Source organism: Macrobrachium rosenbergii, chromosome 45 (genome assembly GCF_040412425.1).
Source record: "Macrobrachium rosenbergii isolate ZJJX-2024 chromosome 45, ASM4041242v1, whole genome shotgun sequence".
In the NCBI taxonomy this organism is placed as follows: Eukaryota; Metazoa; Arthropoda; class Malacostraca; order Decapoda; family Palaemonidae; genus Macrobrachium; species Macrobrachium rosenbergii.
In genome coordinates, this window is record NC_089785.1 from 32,995,772 (window position 1) to 33,016,932 (window position 21,161).

Sequence of the window (21,161 nt, forward strand, 5' to 3'; positions counted from 1 at the left end):
TTGCCCACAGGTTTGCAGTCTGGTGGGCAAGGTAGGAAATAGCCCTACCTCCAGACTGGCACAGTCTCCCAAAAGCAGAGTCCTCCCCAGGTACGATAGCACCTGAGGAAGCGGCTACCTTCGATACTGTGAAGGACCACAGATCGAGCCAGGAGACTGCCTGAAAGGCCGCCATGGCGGTGGCTTCCAGGGTTGCAGCTTCTTGCTGGGAGAGAGAAACATTCTCTGCCGACAATTGCTGTAACGAAAGACCCGGATCCAGACGAGTCAGGTCCGGGTCAACCTGTTTAGTCAGCAACGCTCCTTCCACTGGAGAGTAAAACGCTTGACGAGGTAGAGGGGGAGGAAGAAGCTTCTCCGAGTGGCTCGATCGAAGGAACTGTCTTGCCCAGACACAAGACCGTTCACTTGATCGAAATACCCTCGGCAAGCGTGGACCACAGCAGCCCCACGAAGCCTTGGGTTCCTTCTTAGGACCCCAGAAGGATTCGAAGCGCGAAGGACAATCCACAGACAAAGCCGTGGTCCCTTCCCCGAGGTCATTGTGCCGACGAATCAGCGCGATAACCTCCGAAAAGTCCTCTGTATTTCGGGGTGTCCGCATCCTGGGGCAGAGGACCTTCAAGTCCTTCCAGGGTGCGGTCCTCCCAACTACTCTCCCCGCAGGGGAGGAGAACCTCGGCAGACCCCTGAGGATCTTCCTGAACTACACGGGCATAGGACCTGGTCGAGCCGAGGACCGAGCCAGAACTTACCCCATGCAGTTGAACTCTGAGGAGAACACTCCCCAGAGTTCCTCCTCTCCGACTCACGCCCTTTGGAGGAGACCGAAGGAGCGGAGGGGACAGGCGAGGAAGATCGGGCGCTCCCACTGCCCTTACTGGCAGAACCAGTAGAGGCAGGAGGCCGAGGGCGGTCACCAACCCGCGGTGATGACGGGCCCTCAGGTCGAGGAGAACGTTTCAACCCAGGTGAAACGGTCTCCCGAGGAGAGCGGAGCGGCTCGCGAGAGTCGAGCCGCGCATTCGCCTCCCCTGAGCCAGTCTGGCCCCGTGGGCGTGGCCTGGGACTGGGAGGAGTCGAACGCGCGGCTGGCTGGCGCGGGCTTGCACTGTCCTCTAGACGCGCCCCAGACTTCTTCGAGGCCGAAGCCTCTCGGGAAGACTGAGCAGGGGACTTCTTCCCTGTTTCTCCATGCACTCGGCCCCTCGGGGCTGAAGCATTATCCTGGGAACCTGACCTGGCACTGGATGGAGTGCCAGCAGGAAGAGAAGGGGCACCTGCATGCCCCGGCTCTTTCTCTCGTCCCACGCCCTGGTCTGTACGGCGAGAAGTGTCCACCGTAACAGACTGGGGTATCCTGGTCTCCTTGGAGACCGGGTACTCGAGCAACTCGCGAACGAGAGTCCGGCGTGGTCTCGCTGGCCTTAGAAGCAGGAGGTTTCTTAGGCGCAGCGGGGAGAGTGCCGACCTTGGTCTGCACACCCTTGGCTCCCGCTGCCCTTGGCCCGGAGGCCGGAACAGCGGTTCCCTGATCCGAAGATCGGGAAGAACCAACGAGAGAACCCACTGCCTTCTGTGTGGAAGGAGGCAGACCCTTAGAAATCTCAGTACGAGGTTTCTTAGGCGGGGAGAGACAGACTTCTTCTTCTTCGGCCGCTGAAGCCTTGGAAGAAGAAGAGGAAGAAGCAGCAGACAGACGGCGGCGGCGATGAAGACGAAGATGAAGACGACGACGACACCTTCCTAGACCTCTTCTTCTTCTTCTTCTTCTTCACCATCTGCTTCAGGAAAGCAGTCAGATCACCAATCCAGGAAAGCGAAGACGGACTCAGGAACAGCAGGAACAGGAACAGCAAGAGGGGCCACAACAGCAGAAGGTGCAACCGGGCAGAGACGGCGGAGCTCGGACCAGCAATTGCCTGGGCAGCGAGCCGCGTGTCGCCAGGAACCGGTGGGCGGGGCCAGGGATGCAAGCGCCGCCCCCCCGCGTGTAGATCTGGTGCGGGCCGCGCCAAGGTCGCTGGAAAGGGAACTGAGGCAGACGCGAAGGGCCGGGCTGGAGAGACAGACGAGGAACCGTATCAAGGCCAGGCCATGTTCAGCAACGGGGGCAGCAACAGTCACATACGGGTGCGATGACGTCACCATGTAGGAGGGGCCAGTCGCGAGAATGGTGCCAGAAAGCCAGGTGGCAGGGGAACAGCGTGCTGGCCCGCGGATGACGCCGATACCTGGGTGTCCAGATGCGAAGCAACTGAAATCGGCATCTGGACAAACCGTGAGAAGGTGACAGTCGTGGTAGTGGCTGTTGCTGCCGTGTGGGTCGTGACTGGAGGGGGGGCCATGGGAGCCAAACCTTCCACAGCCGAGCCAGGTAGGCCCGGGTGCAGCCAGGGTGAACTTGGTATCATCGTCTGGCTATCGAGCCCGGTACCTGAAGTAAAATTCGGGTTAATAGAAGAAGCTTCCACTCGCTCCGAAGGGAAAAACTCCCCTCCGGAACGGGAAGAGACTTTCGAGATGAAGCCGCGGTCCAACTCTCCCCCGTGCCCTTCCACAAACGAAGAAACATAAGAGGAAGGGGAGGGGGAATCCTCACCCGAGGGAGAGGGAGCAAGAAGAGGAAGTTCGCTGGGAGGTAGAAACGAACCCGAAACATCGGCCACCAACGGGGTCGTCGGGGGCGTATTTCCTCGGGACGACTCCTTGGTAGGCTTACGACGGTAAGATCTCCTCCTTCGAACTTGCCCCATTGCTCGGAGGACCACAAACAACACTCATTACAAGTAGAGTCGCGTGAACACACCCGCCCCCTGCAAGATGTGCAGAGAGCGTGTGGGTCCACATCGACTCTAGATCTAAAAGAATTACACTTTTTTCCTCCCACCCCAGGACACACACGCTGGGGATGGGAGGATTTAGATGATTTATCCATAATACAAAAAAGAAAAAGGAAAATTCCCACCAAGAATGATGAAGAGAAAAAATGCAGTCAGGCAGAGAGCGAAGAACAACATCCGTGCACTACGACGGCCGAAAGCAAATTGGAATGTTTACATCCGGGCAGGCGGTGCTCCCGCCTCCCGGACAGTAACTGCCTAACCACCTTGTTGAAGTTCAACGGCCGTTTTCCAGCCTACGCCTGAAAGTATCTCCTAATGTAAAGGACTGAGGGTTTGTATATTGTGTCGGAACAAACCCAGGGCTATGCCAATCGGTTTCCTAACCCGAAGGTCGGGAAGAGCCAGCAAGAGACCCACTGCCTCCTTGGAAGGAGGCAGTCCCTAGACGTCCAAGGGCATCAAGGGGAAGCAGCAGCATTCCTCTCCTTCGGCCGACAGAGGTCTGTCCGATTCTCGGGACCCCTTAGACCTCGGGAGAGGAAGGGAAGACGCTGCAGAAGACGAAATCAAAGATAAGATGAAGAAGACGGCGGCTACTTCCACGGGTGGCTTCCTTCACCTCCACTCTGACATCTTCTACAGGATGGTGGACACGAAACATCGTAACCTCCAGGGTAGTCTGGCAGGAACACAACGGACGCAGCCAGGACACCAGGAGAAGCAGCAGGCATGATCAGGACAGCCCATGCAGGAGCTACGGCAGCGGTTTGGAAGGCAGGAGCTACTTCAACGGCCAAGAACATCACCTCAACAGGACGACTTCCTATATCTTCACGCCGACATCTTCTACAGGATGGCAGACATCGTAACCCCTGGGGCAGCTGGCAGGAAAGCACGGAAGCGGCCCAGAGCACGACCGCCAGAAGCGGCAGGAATGATCAGGCCAGCTGATGCAGGAGCTACAGCACAGGATCGAAGGGCAGGAGCTATTGCAGCGGCCAGGAACGTCACTTCCACAAGGCGACTTCCTTCCCTTTCACGCCAACATCTTCTACAGGATGGCAGACATCGTAACCTCCAGGGCAGCTGGCAGGAACACAACGGAAGCGGCCCCAGCCACGATCACTAGGAGAAGAAGCAGGCACGATCAGGACATCCGATGCAGGAGCTACGTTAGCGGTTCGGAAGGCAGGAGCTACTGCAATGGACAGAATGTCATTTGAAAGTCACCAGCAGCAACAGGAACGATCAGGGCGGCTGCGGCAGGAGACCAGGAAGAGCAGCCCAGAGACTGTCGTCGAGTTGACAAGAGCATAACACAGGGAACAGCAGGAGCAGATGGACCACAGATACGCAGGAGGCATTGCAACAGCATACATGAAAACCAGCAATGACAGCGATCGAACTACATCGGCGGGAACAGTCAGAGTGATTCCGACATGGAAAATGTCATCTAATCAGGTATTGTGGTCGATCCCGAAGCAACACTGTATGAATGTCGGGACTGCTTCATGCGAGATTTTCTTTGATATATCCAGCCAACTACTGCTGTGTCTGCGATGCTCACTGTCAACCTGAAAGAAAAGCAAAGATGATTAGCAGAGGGAGGCTCCTCCCGCTACAAGGGGAACTGCTCTACGCAGCGGGAGGAGGTACTAGACGAGGTCGCCCGATCGCTCCCCGCCCCCCCCCGTCTTCGCCCGACGAGTGAGCGAAGAGGGCGAAAGAGAGAGATCTACTAAAGGGGGGAAGAACCTACGGGAAGAGAAAAATGGACGGAGGGGAGGCCACCAAGGGCGCCGTGGAAGCGGAACTTATTGACGACGCCCGCAACCCGCGACTCGGCCCGTAATTCTCTAAGCGCAGGCGGCGAGCAACACTCAGCATAAGTAGGAAGATATTAATGATGGCCCTTATACACGGAGGGCGGAAGCCCAAGAAGGGAACTAACTCTTACGTCCTGATGGATGAAGGGGAGTGAAGATATTGTGTCCCAAACTATATCTCCGAAAGTACAGGGGCGCCTTCAGTATTTACGTAATGGGCTGCTGGAAGAGAAGCATTACCACTTGGTTACGCTACTCCAGTTACGCCCTTGGCCGTCAAACCCAAGACACAGGTAGGGCACGACGGCTTATACAAGGTTATCACAAATTGTGGGTTTGTATTAATAAATATCAAACACATGTATATATAAAAAAAAAAAAAACAGAAAGATCCCACCGGGAAATAATAAGAGCTTAACGACAGTCAGGCGGAGAGAACGAAATCACGTCAGCAACGCATGACGGCCGAAAACAAACTGGAATGTTTACATCCGGGCAGGCGGGTATACCCGCCTACCTGGCGGGTATCCCCGCCTACCTGGCGGTAGTTACTGTCTAACCAACTTGCTCATGAGTTTAACGGCCGTTTCAAGCCTACGCCTGAAAGTAATTCCTAATGTACAGGACCGAGGGTTTGTATATTGTGTCGGAACAAATGGTATGTTTTACATCGACCTTCACACAAATGTTCAGTACTTGGATGAATGACATTGTATCAGCTCAAACCACCAATAATTTACACCTAAGGAAGAATTGCCTTCTATAACAAATTAATAATAACAGGTTGATTACAGAACTTCTTCTTTAAAAGGATCCCTCTTCCTCTAAAATGAGTCTCTGACCAAGTCAACTCCCAATCAATTTGTCAATTTCTTGTCTTCAAATTGTCATCTGCAGGAATAAAATGTTTACCAGAAGGGGAAATGAACAGTATATATTGGTTCAGTTACCATCGCCAAGGGGACCTCTCTGTCCAACGGTACGGTATTTGGACTGTTATTAGTTTGCATGCTGAGCAAGACGCCTCAGTTGGATCACGGCCTGTGAATTGGTGGAGGTATAGGCCAGCGCCGTAGTTGGGCCCATAATTTGACATCACCCTGTCTCAATCTCCAGACGTGGAGATCCTTAGTTTAACCAGATCACGGCTTTGTTACAAGGACCACTTCTGAATACTTTAGTGTTGTATTTTGGCTAGGTTATTCATTCTTTTGAACTTCTCCTCCTTTCTGGGCCCCCTCCATATTGCGTTTGAATGTGTTGTTTTTCTATTTATTAATTGGGTAAGTGTTTTTTTATATTAAGCGTAATTGTTTTTCATTATAATTATTGTATTTAGTGGTTCAGGCGTCATTTCTGTCTATTTCTTTATGTATTAAAATTAAGTTATTTTTCTTAGTGTTTATTTTCACCCCCAAATTGGTTTTGCACACATTGGCTGATTGTCTTGTGATGCGATTTCACTTACTGTGAATTTCGTATTCTGGTTAGTGAATACTAGTATTGAATAATTATACAAGTGTATGTTGTGGTGGTAAAACGACCCATCACAAACTGGCGACCGTTTTGACAGGATATTTTGTTCCTGCAAGTATTCACTAGTGTGCAAAATTGATTCTGGGGGTTTTATTTTTGGGCAACAGTTTTACACCTTCTCCAGATTTGATATTTTTTTTTGGGGGTATTGTTTTGAGGTTTGATTGAGCAAAATGTGTACTATTGATGTTTTAGAGCTTCTTAGTGGAGAGGGGTGGCAAGCAAGGCTCGCAGAGTTGGATAGGCTTGAGTTAGAGCAAGTGGCTCAGCATTTGGAAATTGAATTTGATTCGTCTGTAAGGAAGGGCCTATTGTTGTTGAAGGTATATGATTATGTTAAAACTGTGAAGACAGAGGGGGAAATGAAGGTAGTCAAAGAGGAAGTGTCTGTAGAGTTTTTGAATAAGCAAATTGAGTTAAAAACAATAGAGTTCAATATAGAAAAATTTAGGGCAGAGGAAAGAGAGAGAGAGAGGCAGTTTGAGAGGGAAATGCGTTTAATGGATCCTGTTTCCTCTCCCTCTTCCCCAACCAGGGAGGTGACGCCTACTATTAATTTGTCAGAGGCACTCAAATTTGTGCCACATTTTCAAGAGTGTAATGTAGCGGAGTTTTTTGTTTCATTTGAGAGGATTGCCGCTAAATTGCAGTGGCCTCAAGAGTACTGGACGACACTTATCCAGAGTAAATTGATAGGTAGGGCTCAGAAAGTGTATGTTACGTTGGATGAGAGTTTATCATCCGACTATGATAATGTGAAAGCCATTGTGCTAAAGGCTTATGAGCTTGTCCCTGAAGCTTATAGACAGCGTTTCAGGAATTTACAGAAAGATAGGAACAGACGTTCGTAGAATTTGCTAGGGGTAAGAGGCAATATGCTGAAGATTGGTTAAAGTCGAAAGAAGTTGACAATTTTGAAGGGTTGAAAGAATTGGTACTTGTAGAGGAGTTTAAGAGGTGTGTACCCGATAAGTTGAAGGTGCATTTGGAAGAATTAAAGATTGATACTTTGCAGGAGGTTGCCATTGCTAGTGACGAATATTACCTGTCACATAAGAATGAGTTAGGGGTGATGAGTAATATAAAGCCTGGTTGTGTTAGAAAAAGTCAGAGTAATAATAATAATAATAATAATAATTACAATGTTTTTGGGAGGCCTAATTATGTTAATAGGAGTCAGCCCAGGAGGCAGAATAATAATCATTTTTCTGCTAATAACAATCGTGTTTCTCCTGACAGAGGTAACATAAATAATCCTGAAAGGTTAAGAAGCATGACATGCTTCTTCTGTAATAAAAGGGGGCATGTAAAAAGTCAGTGTTTTGCCTTTAAGAAGTCCCTACAAGCTAAGGGTAGATCAGTTATGGGCATTGATAAGCAAGAGAGAGAGCCCGTCCAAACGAGAACGACTGAACAATGACTAACCAATTGCTTTGAAAGGTACTTGTCCGTGGTAGTGTCTCGTCTGTGGATTCAGACAAAGAAAGGGTGGTTCGCATTTTTGCGGACACGGGAGCGCTCAGTCGTTGATTTTAAGAGAGGCATTACCTTGCGATTTTGTCCATGACTTTGAAGAGTTTGTTCTGTTGTCTGGCTTTCCCGATTCAGTTGAGTCCTATCCCATCGGTAATTTCCATTTAAAATGTCCATCTTTTTCAGGAATATTGAAGTTGGCCATTGTGAATAGGTTTCCTGTTAAAGATGTAGATATTGTGTTAGGAAATGATGTGGCTTATAAAAATAATCAGGATCAATTTTAATGAATCGTGAAATTGCTGTCGTTACTCGTTCTAGAGCTAGTGGTGTTGACGCTGCAGAGTCAACAACAGACGATTGTAGTAGTTTAGAACGTAGTATTAGTAGTAGTAGTGGTAGTAATTTGGTTGTAGATAGGAATATTGCAAAAGACCTTCCAAATTGGACAAAGGAAGAGCTAATTAAAGCTCAGAAACAAGAATTCGGGACCTTCATGTTGAGTCGGGCGAAGTGGATGATTTAACTGCCCCAAAGTTTAAAATAATTAATAACATTCCTTACAGGTTGAGTAGGCCTAGAGAGGCTGGCAATAGTGCACATGAAGTTTTAAAACAGATATTGGTTCCTTATGTTCACAGGATTGGCTTGATGTCGTTGGCACATGATAATGGTTTGGCGGGTCATTTCGAATCCACAAGACAGCTGGGAAATTGCTTAAGGATTATTACTGGCCCAAATTGAAATCCGACGTGAAGAAATTTGTCAATAGCTGTAGTATCTGTCAGAAGGTCGGTAAGCCAAACCAAGTTATTCCAAAAGCTCCTTTATGTCCCATCCCTGTGGTTTCTGAACCTTTTAAGGAAATTATCATTGATGTTGTCGGGCCGTTGCCCAGGACTCGTAGTGGGAATGAGTATATTTTCACCATGATGGATAAAATGTCCCGTTATCCAGAAGCAATTCCTCTACGATCCATCAAAATTGTAAAAATTGTTGAGGTATTAATTAACTTTTTTACTAGGTTCGGAATGCCTAAGGTGGTTCAATCTGATTGTGGTACAAACTTTGTTAGCAAATATTTTAAGGAGAAAATGGCAGAATTGGGTATTAAGCATGTGACTTCATCTCCTTATCATCCGGAAAGTCAGGGTGCTCTGGAGAGGTTTCATCAAACTCTGAAATCGATGATTAGGAAATATTGTCTAAGTCACGGCTCTGAGTGGGACAAAGAATTACCATATCTTTTATTTGCTTTTCGGTCGGCTCCAAGTCAGTCTCTTGGTTTATCCCCATTTAATTTGGTTTTTTTGGGCATTGTGTTCGGGGTCCGCTTGATGTTGTAAGAGAGTCATGGGAAGGTGACATTCCTGATATTAATTTATTAGATTATCTGACTAATTTGGGTGATAAAATGACGAAGGCCTGGGAATTTGCTCGTGAGAATTTGTTGTGTAGTCAGAGAAGAATGAAATACTTCTTTGACAGGAAGACCAAAATTCGTAACTTCGCTGAAGGCGACAAGGTATTGGTGTTGTTACCTCTTCCAGGTAATTCGTTAAAAGCTTCATTTTCAGGTCCTTGGAAAGTTTTGAAAAAATAAGCGAGGTTAATTATTTGGTAGAAACTCCTGAACGGAGGAAACCCTTTCAACTTTGCCATATTAATATGTTAAAGGAATATAAGGAAAGGGATAAAGTCATTCCTGTGGCAACAGTTGGGGAGGTTGTAAATTGTAATTATTCTTTTTCAGAGGAAGAATTTAATGAAGATAAATATGGTAATGATGGTAACTTTCCAACAGGTAATAAAACTTCTTTGAAAAATTTTGATAGTTCAGTTTCTCATTTGAGTTTTGATAAACGTAGGTCTCTAAAGAAGTTGGTGTTCGATTATAAAGAATTGTTTTCGGATGTACCAGGTCGAACATCTGTCTTAGAACATGACGTGGATGTTGGTAATGCCACGCCAGTGAAACAATCGCCATATAGATTAAATCCTTTTAAGAGTGAAGTTGTTGCAAAAGAGGTGGAATATATGTTAAAACATGGTTTGATCGAACCAAGCAAAAGCCCTTGGTCGTCACCTGTGGTGTTGGTTAAGAAACCTGATGGAGAGTTTCGTATGTGTTTTGATTATAGGAGAGTTAATGAGGTTACAAAACCCGATAGTTATCCTTTGCCACGGATAGAAGATTGCATTGATCGCATGGGGAAGTCTAAATATATAAGTAAATTTGATTTGTTAAAAGGTTATTGGCAAGTTCCTTTGTCGAAACGAGCAAGGGCCTTGTCAGCTTTCGTTACACCTCAAGGGTTGTTTCAATGTCGTGTTATGCCGTTTGGTATGAAAAAATGCCGCCGCCACTTTTCAAAGGTTAATGAACACGCTGGTGTATGGTTTAGAAGGTTGTGTGGTTTATATTGATGACATTGTTATTTATAGTGACGACTGGGACACACATTTGAAGCGTATTAAGGCATTGTTTGAGGTATTGAAGAAAGCTGGTTTGGTGGTTAATTTAAAGAAAAGTGAATTTGCAAAAGCGAAGGTTGTTTATTTGGGTCATGTAGTTGGAGATGGTAAAGTTACCCCTAAGCAAGCAAATGTGGAGGCTATTGAAAAGATTTCTGTTCCTAAGTGCCGAAGGGATGTCAGGAAGTTCTTAGGTTTGCTAGGGTATTATCGTCGGTTTGTAAAGAATTTCTCTGACATCGCTGTTCCACTTACTAACCTATTGAAAAAGAAGGTCGCGTTCATTTGGACGAAGGAAGCGCAGAATGCTTTTGAAAGTTTGAAGGGGATACTACTCAGTTTCCCCATTCTTAGGGCTCCGGATTTCGACCTCCCATTTTTAAACTTGCCACTGACGCAAGTGACGTCGGTGTCGGAGCGGTCTTATTACAGAACGACGAGCAAGGCGTTTCTCACCCGGTAGCGTTCTTTTCAAGAAATTAACCTCCGCTCAACGCAAATATTCGACGGTCGAGAAGGAAACACTCGCATTAATCTTGGCCATTAATCATTTTTCTGTTTATCTATCTTCCACAGGAACTCCAATAAAGATTATGACAGATCATAATCCATTGACCTTCATCAACAGATACAAAAATAAAAATCAACGTCTGATGCGGTGGAGTATCATGTTGCAAGAATGGAACTTGCAGTTTTCTCATATACCGGGAAGAGATAATGTAGTGGCTGATGCTCTCTCTCGCAGCGTTGGGTAGGGATTCTGGCAAGGGGCTCTGGGATATTAAGGTAGTATCTGTATCGTTCTAATTACGGTGTGTGTGCTGTTGAAGTAGGTAGTTAGGTTTGTATTCTTAGAAGTAGATGAGTGTATAAGGATAATGAATATGTATTAATCTGAATTTTTCTTTACAGGAATTCCATAAATGTCTGGGACTGTAAAATTAGTTATGTTTAATATTAAGTTTATAGGTGAAGGTAAAGATGGTACTCGTTTAAATTTTGTGGCAAGGGTAATTTTAAGATAGGTTGGTGGTGTGTTATTTCTGGAATACGCTTTTGCAGATATTATTATTATTATAGTTTTTATGCTACTGATGAGTAGCATAGGCGGTTGTTGATGGTCGTTGAGACACGGTAAGACACTGTTAGGTGATTGATTATGCAGTTGAGGTGTTAATCAGAGAGTTTACTTAATGAAATGATAGCTACTAATCCGGGTATTCTGTGTTTTCAGGCATAACTACGCTTCACGAAAGTTTTGCGTGTTCAGGTTGCGCAGGGGAAAACTGTGCTGGTTTTCTCTGTGTCGTCCATTATAGGTGTGTGTACTTGGTAGGACACTTTTATAGTGATTTAGTGTGTTGACACGGTGGTGTAAATGACTCTTGTTCGCTGAACATTTTTGCAATGAGCGATGTGAGATATGAAGTGAGAAACCGTTAAGTGTGTAAAAATAGTTATGGCCTATGAACAAATATGTGGAATCCGGAGTGGAGCAATGCAGCTCTTGATTATGTACCTATGTGAGAGCCTTGGAGCTATTGGTTTGGTGTTGGTTTTCTGTATTGTGTAATATTTTGAATTTGTATTGTATGATATTGGGTTACTTTTGATATTTTGTTAATCTTGATATTATGTTAGTGCCTTTCTTGTGAGCTGCATCCTTGTTCTTTTGCCACCCCGTCCCTCATTTTGTTTTTGGTATCATGCTCTAATTATATAATTGTTTTTTTTTTTACAGATTTTATGAAATCATTATTTCTGTTGTTTGACTATTTTTGTTATAAGTGATTATTTTATATTTTACTTTTAAATTTGAATTTGAAATATTATTTACTTTAATTTTTTTTTTTTTGAAAAAAAAAAATTCTTTTGGGAGAGGAGGTGTCATCTTGTTGTCATTATTTAATTAGTTGATTTGTCTTAGCTTTAATTTTAAATGTTAAATTATTGTCACAATGTATTAGCTAGTTTTCCTCCTCTAGTGGTTCTTGTGTGGTTCTTGTGTTTACGTTTTCACTAACGACCGTTTTGTCTTTCATGTTTTGAGGGTGTACGTTTTTTCTCCCCAGCTCCCCCACCCCCTCCGCCCCAGGAGGCCGAGGGGTTGTCAACGTCCCGAATGAAGTGGTGGACAATTGTGTTCTGAACCTTGAACTGGGCGTTTCTACTTGATTTTGGCCGCTGCTGTTGACTGCTACGTTGTTGGCATCCTGAACTTAGGATTATTTTGGATCCACTACCTTCAGCAGCTTGAGGATTTATTCATTTATCCTGCTACACCCTTGGTTCAGTTACCATAGCCAAGGGGACCTCTCTGTCCAACGGTACGGTATTTGGACTGTTATTAGTTTGCATGCTGAGCAAGACGCCTCAGTTGGATCACGGCCTGTGAATTGGTGGAGGTATAGGCCAGCGCCGTAGTTGGGCCCATAATTTGACATCACCCTGTCTCAATCTCCAGACGTGGAGATCCTTAGTTTAACCAGATCACGGCTTTGTTACAAGGACCACTTCTGAATACTTTAGTGTTGTATTTTGGCTAGGTTATTCATTCTTTTTGAACTTCTCCTCCTTTCTGGGCCCCCTCCATATTGCGTTTGAATGTGTTGTTTTTCTATTTATTAATTGGGTAAGTGTTTTTTTTTTATATTAAGTGTAATTGTTTTTCATTATAATTATTGTATTTAGTGGTTCAGGCGTCATTTCTGTCTATTTCTTTATGTATTAAAATTAAGTTATTTTTCTTAGTGTTTATTTTCACCCCCAAATTGGTTTTGCACACATTGGTTGATTGTCTTGTGATGCGATTTCACTTACTGTGAATTTCGTATTCTGGTTAGTGAATACTAGTATTGAATAATTATACAAGTGTATGTTGTGGTGGTAAAACGACCCATCACAATAGTTTCGCTGCCAATTGAGACATGACACATATAAGGAAACTCTGATCAGAAAGTCTTCTTTAATATTGCATATTTTCAGGAATATATCAAGCTCTCACTTCTAAATGAGCCAGAAGGCAGTCTCATAAGCTAGTGAGAACAATGATTGCAACACCTGCCTCACAACAGTACAAAAGTTACTACTAATCAAATACACACCAGAGTGCATGCAACTTGCCACTATGTATACTTAATTGGTGGCAGGCAGCAACTTCCAATCCTATCCTAATTTTACTTCTAATAGGTGCTAGCCAGTTCCTACTGCACTTCTAATAGGTAGCATCCTCCTTCATACCACATATCTAATAGGTAGCATCCTCCTTCATACCACACTTCTACTGAATACCAGCCTCATTTATACCACACTAGGTGGCACCTCATTTAAACACCTCTAATAGTTTGGTAGTCTGTAAATATGCAAGATTCACATTTATACCGGACTGTAACTCAAAACATTCCTACAGAAACTGACAATCGCTGAAAGTTAACTCACCACTGGGGGACATGTGCTCAGCATTTCCTCTCATATCCAATGTGAAGTTCAAGTGACACATCTTGAGGAAAGCTTGCACAGCTAAACAATTAGCATTGTCTGGCAGCAAGATCTGCTCAACTTCATACTGCTGAAATAGTTTGACGTCATTTGGCCATGGCTCCTGTGCTGTAAGAGGCAAAACACTTTTTAATTGAAAGCAAAATTAATAAAATAAGATATTTCACTTTAATACCAGTACACAATATGGAAAATTTTAAAAGAACAGTAGTCGTAATTTTCCAGGCATACACACCTGAAGTTCTTTACATAGGATTTAGCTTTGAGTGTATGCTCGAAACAACCATTCAAGCTTACTGACAAGGTAGTTAACTACTGACAGGTAGGGGGAAACTCCACCTACCTGTAAGTCTGTGCTTGTGCTCTTAGCTAAGTCCATGTGAAGAACTTAAGGTTTGTATTTATGTAAGAAGAAGGTGGAGTTTTTATGCTGTGTTTATATATCTCCTTAATATGCTTGATATGAAAATGACAGTGTTGCCATGTTGTTTACCTATGAATGTTTTTATATACTTGGACTTTTTTCCAAGTTCTTTGTATATGCTTTGATGGTCATGGGAGCAGTTCTCCTGAATGGATTTTTTTTCCCAGTGCAATGTGGGTAAAGATTTCTAGTGTACTTTGTATGTGGTGTTATTTTCACAGGAAAATGTGGATATACGAACAATGTTTCAAGTTATGCAGGATTTTGGAATTCTTTCATTTCTTGAAAAAACTGGCCTCAATCCTAAGTAACAGTTTCGTTCAAAAAGATGTAACTTGTTCCTTGGATTATTTCAACTCATTTGAGTTTTTATTTTAAGTGTTTGAACATTTCTTACATTCATTTCCACAACATATTAGCAGTTTAAAGATATGTGTGAAATGACTAGTATGTATTCCTGCATCCCCATCATGACCTACTTCTGCAAGATCTGTTTCTGAACAAGGTGCTGTTTAGGCTATTAAATATTTGGTGGTTTGGTAATTTTTACAGTAAACTGTGATCATATTTTGGAACTGAAAATAGGATTTTGCTGATTTAGTTCATTTTGAATGTTTCTTGCATTCATTTTGGTAGCAAATTAGTAGGTATGCCTAATTTTGGAGACACTGGACTCTCTTATATCCTACATTAATGGGGACCACAGTGGGAAACTGGGTTTTTTTAGGTGGGAAAATACAAGTGTGAAGAACAATGTTGTAATCTGACATCCCCATGATATCTCTGCAAATTATGATTATGATTCAGGTGAGGATTACTGAAGGTTTTTAAAGTCACATCACACTAGCTAAGTAAGGACCTGGCAGCCTAGATTATATGAGTTGGGGGCCAGGCAAGGACCTGGCATCCTAGGTTATGTTTCACTTAGTCACAACCCTATTATATATTAATTTACAGTGCCCTAGGTTAGGATAAGTATGAGGGCTCTAGGAATGATGACCTTTCACGCCGGGACTATTCAACAAACAGAGTGATCTACACAAACCACACTGGTTGGAAACGTACAACGTGATGGGCTATGGCCTAGCCTAAAGAGTAAAAAAAAAAAAAAAAAAAAAAAATTATGAAATGTATATTATTTAACAAGGAAACAAAGAAAAGAATTATCATAAGTTTGGTTACAATGACATCTGACCATTCTCATTCTGAATAGGGCAAGTTTAAGGTATGTTTTCGGTATTTCTAAGCAAGACCTCCGCATGGACTGTTATCTTGGAAATTGATTTTTTCTATACTTAGAGTGTTGACCTGATGTACCCTAACCTAATGTAACCTAGCAGGCCGTGTTACTTAGTCAGGGACTCCAGCCCCGGGACTCCCTAGTGAAGGAAACTCCCCTTTTTACCAAGCTCCCCTATAACACTGCGCATGTGCTATAGCACTCCAGGACGGGCAGCATACAACTCTGAGGTTAATTACGGTCGACCAACATAAAATAACGGTAAATTCTTAATAAGCAACCAAAACAATATGGAAAAATCAATTTCCAAAGTAATACCCGATGCGGAGCTCTTGCCATTTTTTCAAACCGATATAATGAGCACGGTGTCCTGCGCGCGGTTAGGAATCTAAGGCCTGGTTACTTCAGGACACGGCGTTCTGGGATAGGTTAGGTTTGGCCCGTTTTCGAGGTCGGATTTCTCGCGCCTAACTGCGGCTATGTACTCTGCGTCCTGCTCCGGACGTCGCCCTCTCCCGCCGCGGTCCTGACAAGACGAGCCTTAGGGTCCGGTAGAATGGAGACCACTTTAGGTTTTCATACAAAAATGGGTAGAAAATGATAGGGGGCCAAAAGAACCTAAAAATAAAGCCCTAACGTAACCAAGGGGGTTTTACTGCTTACAATTTTGCCGTATTGGCTATGGAAGGAGGGGGGGGGGGCCGGTACTGCCTTAGGCCCGAGTGGCAATTTGTTTAATTTTTTTACAGTATTTATGGGCTTCTAAATGACGAGAGTAAATGGTTGCTCTTTTCAAAAATGTAGGTGACATTTTCATGTGATACCGACTGGCCCAGTGTACGCCGCTAGGGGCCTCCCAAAGCAAGGCATTTTGACTCTCAATATGATAATAAACACAAAGCTCACCGCCAAGCTCCACCGATATTGAGTCTGTTAAGAGGACTGATGGCATTAGGCTCCTGGTATCCTTAAATATATCCTTCAGATGTGAACAGAAATCGGGTTCGATGGGACGGTCTCCGGAAGGATGGCAACTGGGGGTGCGTTCTGTTAGGCGAGCAAAACAACGGCGTCTTCCGTTGTGCTAAAACACTTCGATGTCTCCTATCCCTTAATAACTATGCTTTCTTCTCTTATTTTTCTCTTGAAGTCTTTCAAATAAGTTTAAATATCGTAAATCACAAGCTTATTTGCATTTTACAGTTCTATTTTGCCTTACGGTCGATTTTAAAAAGTAAACATTAGGGTGCGTCTTCTATTCTGTTCAAACGCACCAATGCCCTGGGACGGTCATTTCTAGTTTCAACGTGTTTGCAGTTTTTTCTATTATTTAAGTCTAAAAATAATTAAACACAACAGGACCTAAATTTCACATTCATTCAACTAATTACTCACATCTGGAAAAGTGACTTTTTCTTGTTTCAGGCGAAACTTTTCCACTTCCATTTTGTAACTGCAAGCAAAACTTCGCCTTGAACTGTTTCTTCTGCTCCTTGCCAATTTATCTTATTCCTGAAAGTATCAAATATGTTCAGTATCCTTTGAAATACCCATGGTAAAATGTTGAGTGGCAGGTTCATATAGGCCCGGGTAAAATAACTCTTACTATTGATGTATCTAGTACTTCTGCACACTGCAGTAGTGCATTATCCTTCTCCCGATTTTGAGGAATAAAAGGCACGGAGTCACAATTTTTGGTATTCAGAGTCATTACCATTGGGTCTAATTAGGTATATATTTTTAAAAAAATATTTATATGAACGCTGGAGGTCGCCGTCTGTGTCAAGATGTTGTTAAAAGGTCCATGGTTATAAGGACTATTGTAAAGTCCCCGCTCAATGCGTTCCCTGTGAAGAACATCCCTGAGGTCGGGCGGAATATATAAATATTTACCATCAAAATTTTTAATTTGTGTACATGTCATCTTTCCAGGCAGTCATTTATTATGCACAAGTAACAAGATATTTATTCTATGTGTTAGCCATTGTTTATCACTATGTTCTCTGTATGAACTGTCCTGTTTTTTAAGGGACTTGTTTGACATCGGGTCATCTGTAAATCTTTGTACCAGCGGTCTCTGCATACTACACAGACGTCCGCGTCCTGCTTTATAAGCAGCTGCTTTTTTTTACCAATAAACTAGCAGTACTTGTCTCTCTGCTCATTATTTCAACCTCTCTCACAGTGGTGACCCCTGGAGTGGTTCTTGGAAGCCATTAACGGACCCAAATGGCGACTAAGTCTTGGCCCGATGAACCTAATCCACGGCCCTAATGGACTAACTAGGTGCTGTAACAAAGCGTTTGGGCGTTAACTGACACTCGTCAGCAGGCCACCGAGTCATTAGCCGACCCATAAGGCACGGTCCCCCGGCGTGTATTGGCATGAGTGTTCCCACACACTCCAAGTGAGAGCGCGAAAAGAGCATGGATGGAGACATTCCCAACCACGTACAAATTACCGCGAACCTCTTGGAGGCGGACACCTCCCTCTCGCAACCCTCTCCCGCGCACACCTCTAAGGGAGGACGCAACGTCGTGGTTCTACAGGATCGAGGGGCAGTTCTGGGTAGCAGGCCTGACTGACGAGGTGTTGAAGGCAGACATTGCCATCAACGCCCTCCAGGAGGAAATTTATAAGAAGGTCGCCATGGCTGTTGACGATGACCGCCCCCCCAACCACCTTCCAAGAACTGAAGTCTACTCTTGTTGAGACCTGCTCCATGCTGGTCTCCAAGAGAGCTGCCTGGGGTTGAGTATGGCACACCCTCCAGGACCTCCTCCCCCTCCCCGAGACTGACAGTAGCGGCAGGCGCAAGGAAATCAGTCTGTCGAGGGAGATCTTCCTGCGGCAGCTACTGCCAGAGGTCTGTGGGCAAATCACAGACGCCTACACCATGCCAGTGGAGGACGTAATCAGGTTGGCGCAGCAGCTGCTGGACTCCACGAGGGTGGCTAGGTGGGTGACCACGCCCGCACACTTCGCCAACTGCCTCCTGCCAGAGGGCCGCACCACAGAACCCGTCAATGCCATGGAGCAGAGAAAGTTGTCCTACCAGCACAAGAAGGAAGGGCCAGGGCTATGCTACCTCCACTGGAGGTTTGGGAGAGCCGCCCGGAAGTGCAAAGCGCCCCCTGCCCTTTCTTCCCTTCAAAAAAACAGAGGTGGCGACGGCCATCCCTAAAGGCCGCCATGGTAGCAACAGCAAAAATACCCAGGGGCCCCTTACCAGTAGGGTTCTACGTCCGTGACGCGATCTCCGGCAGGATGATGTTGGTCGACACTCGAGCCATGTGTTCGGTGTTCCCACCTTCAGGAGAGGACCTCAGACGTCTGCTGGACCCGGCTACCTGCCAGATGGCCGCAAACGGGTCCCCCATCCTCTCCTACGGCACCAAGCTCCTGTCGATCTCCATCCTTGGCCGGAGGTACAGCTGGGAATTCATCATCACAGACGCCAGAAACCCACTCCTGGCGGTGGACTTCCTCGCCCACTTCAGTCTAGCAGTCGACGTCGGCCGCAAACGCATGCTAGACACCCAGTCCTGCCAGACCCTCCCCTTGTTGCCGGGCCCCCGGGAGCCCGCCGTCAGTTCCGTCGTGCCCCACCAGTATGGTTCCCTCCTGAAGGAGTTCCCGGAGGTCTTCAAACCTGAGCTCTGCCAATCGCCCGGGACTCCTGCCAAACACAGGACATACCACTACATCAAGATGAAGGGTTGCCCGATGCACGCAAAGTTCTGAGGGCTTCCCCCTCAGCGCCTTCAGGAGGCCAAAAAGGACTTCGCAGAAATGGAAAGGATGGGCATATGCACCCCCAGTCCGGGGGCTTCCCCGCTCCACATGGCGCAGAAAGCAGACAGCACCTGGAGGCCCTGTGGCGACTACAGGTGGCTGAATCAGGCAACAGAACCAGACAACTAACCCCCGCCGAACATGCAGGACCTGATAGCCTCCTTCCATGGTGCTAGGATATTCTCCAAAATGGATCTCTTAAAATCTTATTATCAGGTCCCAGTAGCTCCAGAGGACATCACCAAGACCGCCATCGTCACGCCTTTGGGTCCTACGTCTTCACCTTCACCTTTGGCCTGAGGAATGCAGGTGCAACCTTCCAGAGGTTGATGGACAGCATCCTGGGGAACCTGGACTTCTGCGTCTGCTACGTCGACGATATCCTAATCTTTTCCAGGTCCCGGGAGGAACACCTGCGACACATCCGGAAGGTCCTGCAGCGCCTGCAGGAGAATGGCCTCATCGTCAGGTTTGACAAATGCACCTTCGGCGTCGAGAGGGTGGAGTTCTTGGGCCTCAAGATATCCCCGGAAGGCGTCCGCCCGGTGTTGTCGAAGGTCGAAGCCGTCAAGAAGTTCCCCACCCCTACCTCCATTAGGGCCATACAAGAATTCCTCGGGACAGTCAACTACTACAGAAGGTTCATCCCGGGGATCGCTCACACCATGGCCCCCCTGACGGAGGTCCTGAAGGGACGTCCAAGGACCTTAGTGTGGAGACCTGACCAGCAGAAGGCTTTCCTCCTGACAAAGGCCTCCCTTGCCAGAGCAACGTCTCTGGCTCACCAGGATCCCAGCGCTCCCCTCCAACTGACGACGGACGCCAGCAATGTCGCCTGTGGGGCAGTGCTGGAACAGGTCATCAGGGGGAACTCTCAGCCCATCACCTTCTTCAGTAGGAGGCCAAATCCCACTACAGCACCTTCGACCAAGAACTCCTCGCAGTACACCAGGCGGTATGGCACTTCAAGTTCCTCCTGGAGGGGATGCCCTTCGCAATATGGACCGACCACCAGCCGCTGGTCCACGCCTTCACGAAGCTGGGCGACGGATGGTCCTCCCGGCAGCAGCGGCACCTTGCAGCCATCGCGGAGTTCACCTGTACCATCAGGTACCTACCCAGCAGGAGGAACTCGGTAGCTGATGCCCTCTCGAGGATCGAGATCGATTACGAGGATCTTGCCCGTGAACAAGCTGCTGACCCTGAGACTCCTGCCTAACATACAGCCATCATGTCACTGAAGTGGAAGGATGTGCCCTTTGGCTCAGGAGGATCAACGTTGCTGAGCGATGTCAGTACCGGTCGCCCCCGCCCACTGGTACCCGCCTCCAGACGTTGGTTGGTTTTCGACATCATCCACGGCCTGTCCCACCCCTCCAGAAGAACAACAGCCAGGCTGCTGATGGAGAAGTTCGTCTGGCATGGCATACGGAAAGACGCAACGGCATGGGCAAGACAATGTGTGCAGTGTCAAACAAGCAAAGTGGGACAGCACACCGAATCGGGAGTGGGCGAATTCCCCCAGCCAAAGAGACGTTTCGGGCACATCCAGGTCGATGTAGTAGGACCTCTTCCCCCATCAGGAGGAGCCAGATACCTGCTGACAGTATCGACCACTCCACCAGGTGGCTCGAAGCTACGTCCATGGAAGAAGCCACCTCCAGTGCATGCGCGGAAGCCCTCCTCTCCAGCTGGATCAGCCGCTTTGGTGTCCCGGACGACATAACAATGGTACAAAAGGCAGGGGACCCACCTTCCTGGCCGAGCTGTGGACCACCCTGGCACGTCTGTTGGGGACCTCCCGCCACAGCACCACCGCCTACAACCCCACAGCCAACGGAATGGTGGAAAGGTTCCACAGGTCTCTGAAGGCGTCCCTCATGGCTCGGTGTTCTTCGGAAAACTGGAAGTACCAGCTGCCCTGTGTCCTCCTCGGGTTGAGGACTGCCCCCAGAGCCAACAGCGAACCCTCCTCGGCAGAAAAAGTCTACGGGGAGACTCTGGTAGTCCCGGGGGAACTTGTCGCAGAGGACAGGGACAACATGGGA

General features: G+C 46.5%; 1 protein-coding gene across 1 annotated transcript in view; it reads right to left on the reverse strand.

Annotated features, from left to right (window-relative positions):
* Window positions 1–16,391, reverse strand: part of LOC136829890 (metaxin-2-like) — a 31,256-nt gene extending 14,865 nt beyond the window's left edge. The window contains exons 1-2 of the mRNA XM_067088968.1: window positions 16,225–16,391; window positions 13,595–13,762 (exon numbers count right to left, since the gene is read on the reverse strand). Of these exons, the coding sequence (XP_066945069.1) occupies window positions 13,595–13,762; window positions 16,225–16,270 (214 nt within the window). The 5' untranslated portion in view covers window positions 16,271–16,391. The remainder of the gene's footprint in view (window positions 1–13,594; window positions 13,763–16,224) is intronic.
* Window positions 16,392–21,161: the final 4,770 nt, after the last annotated feature.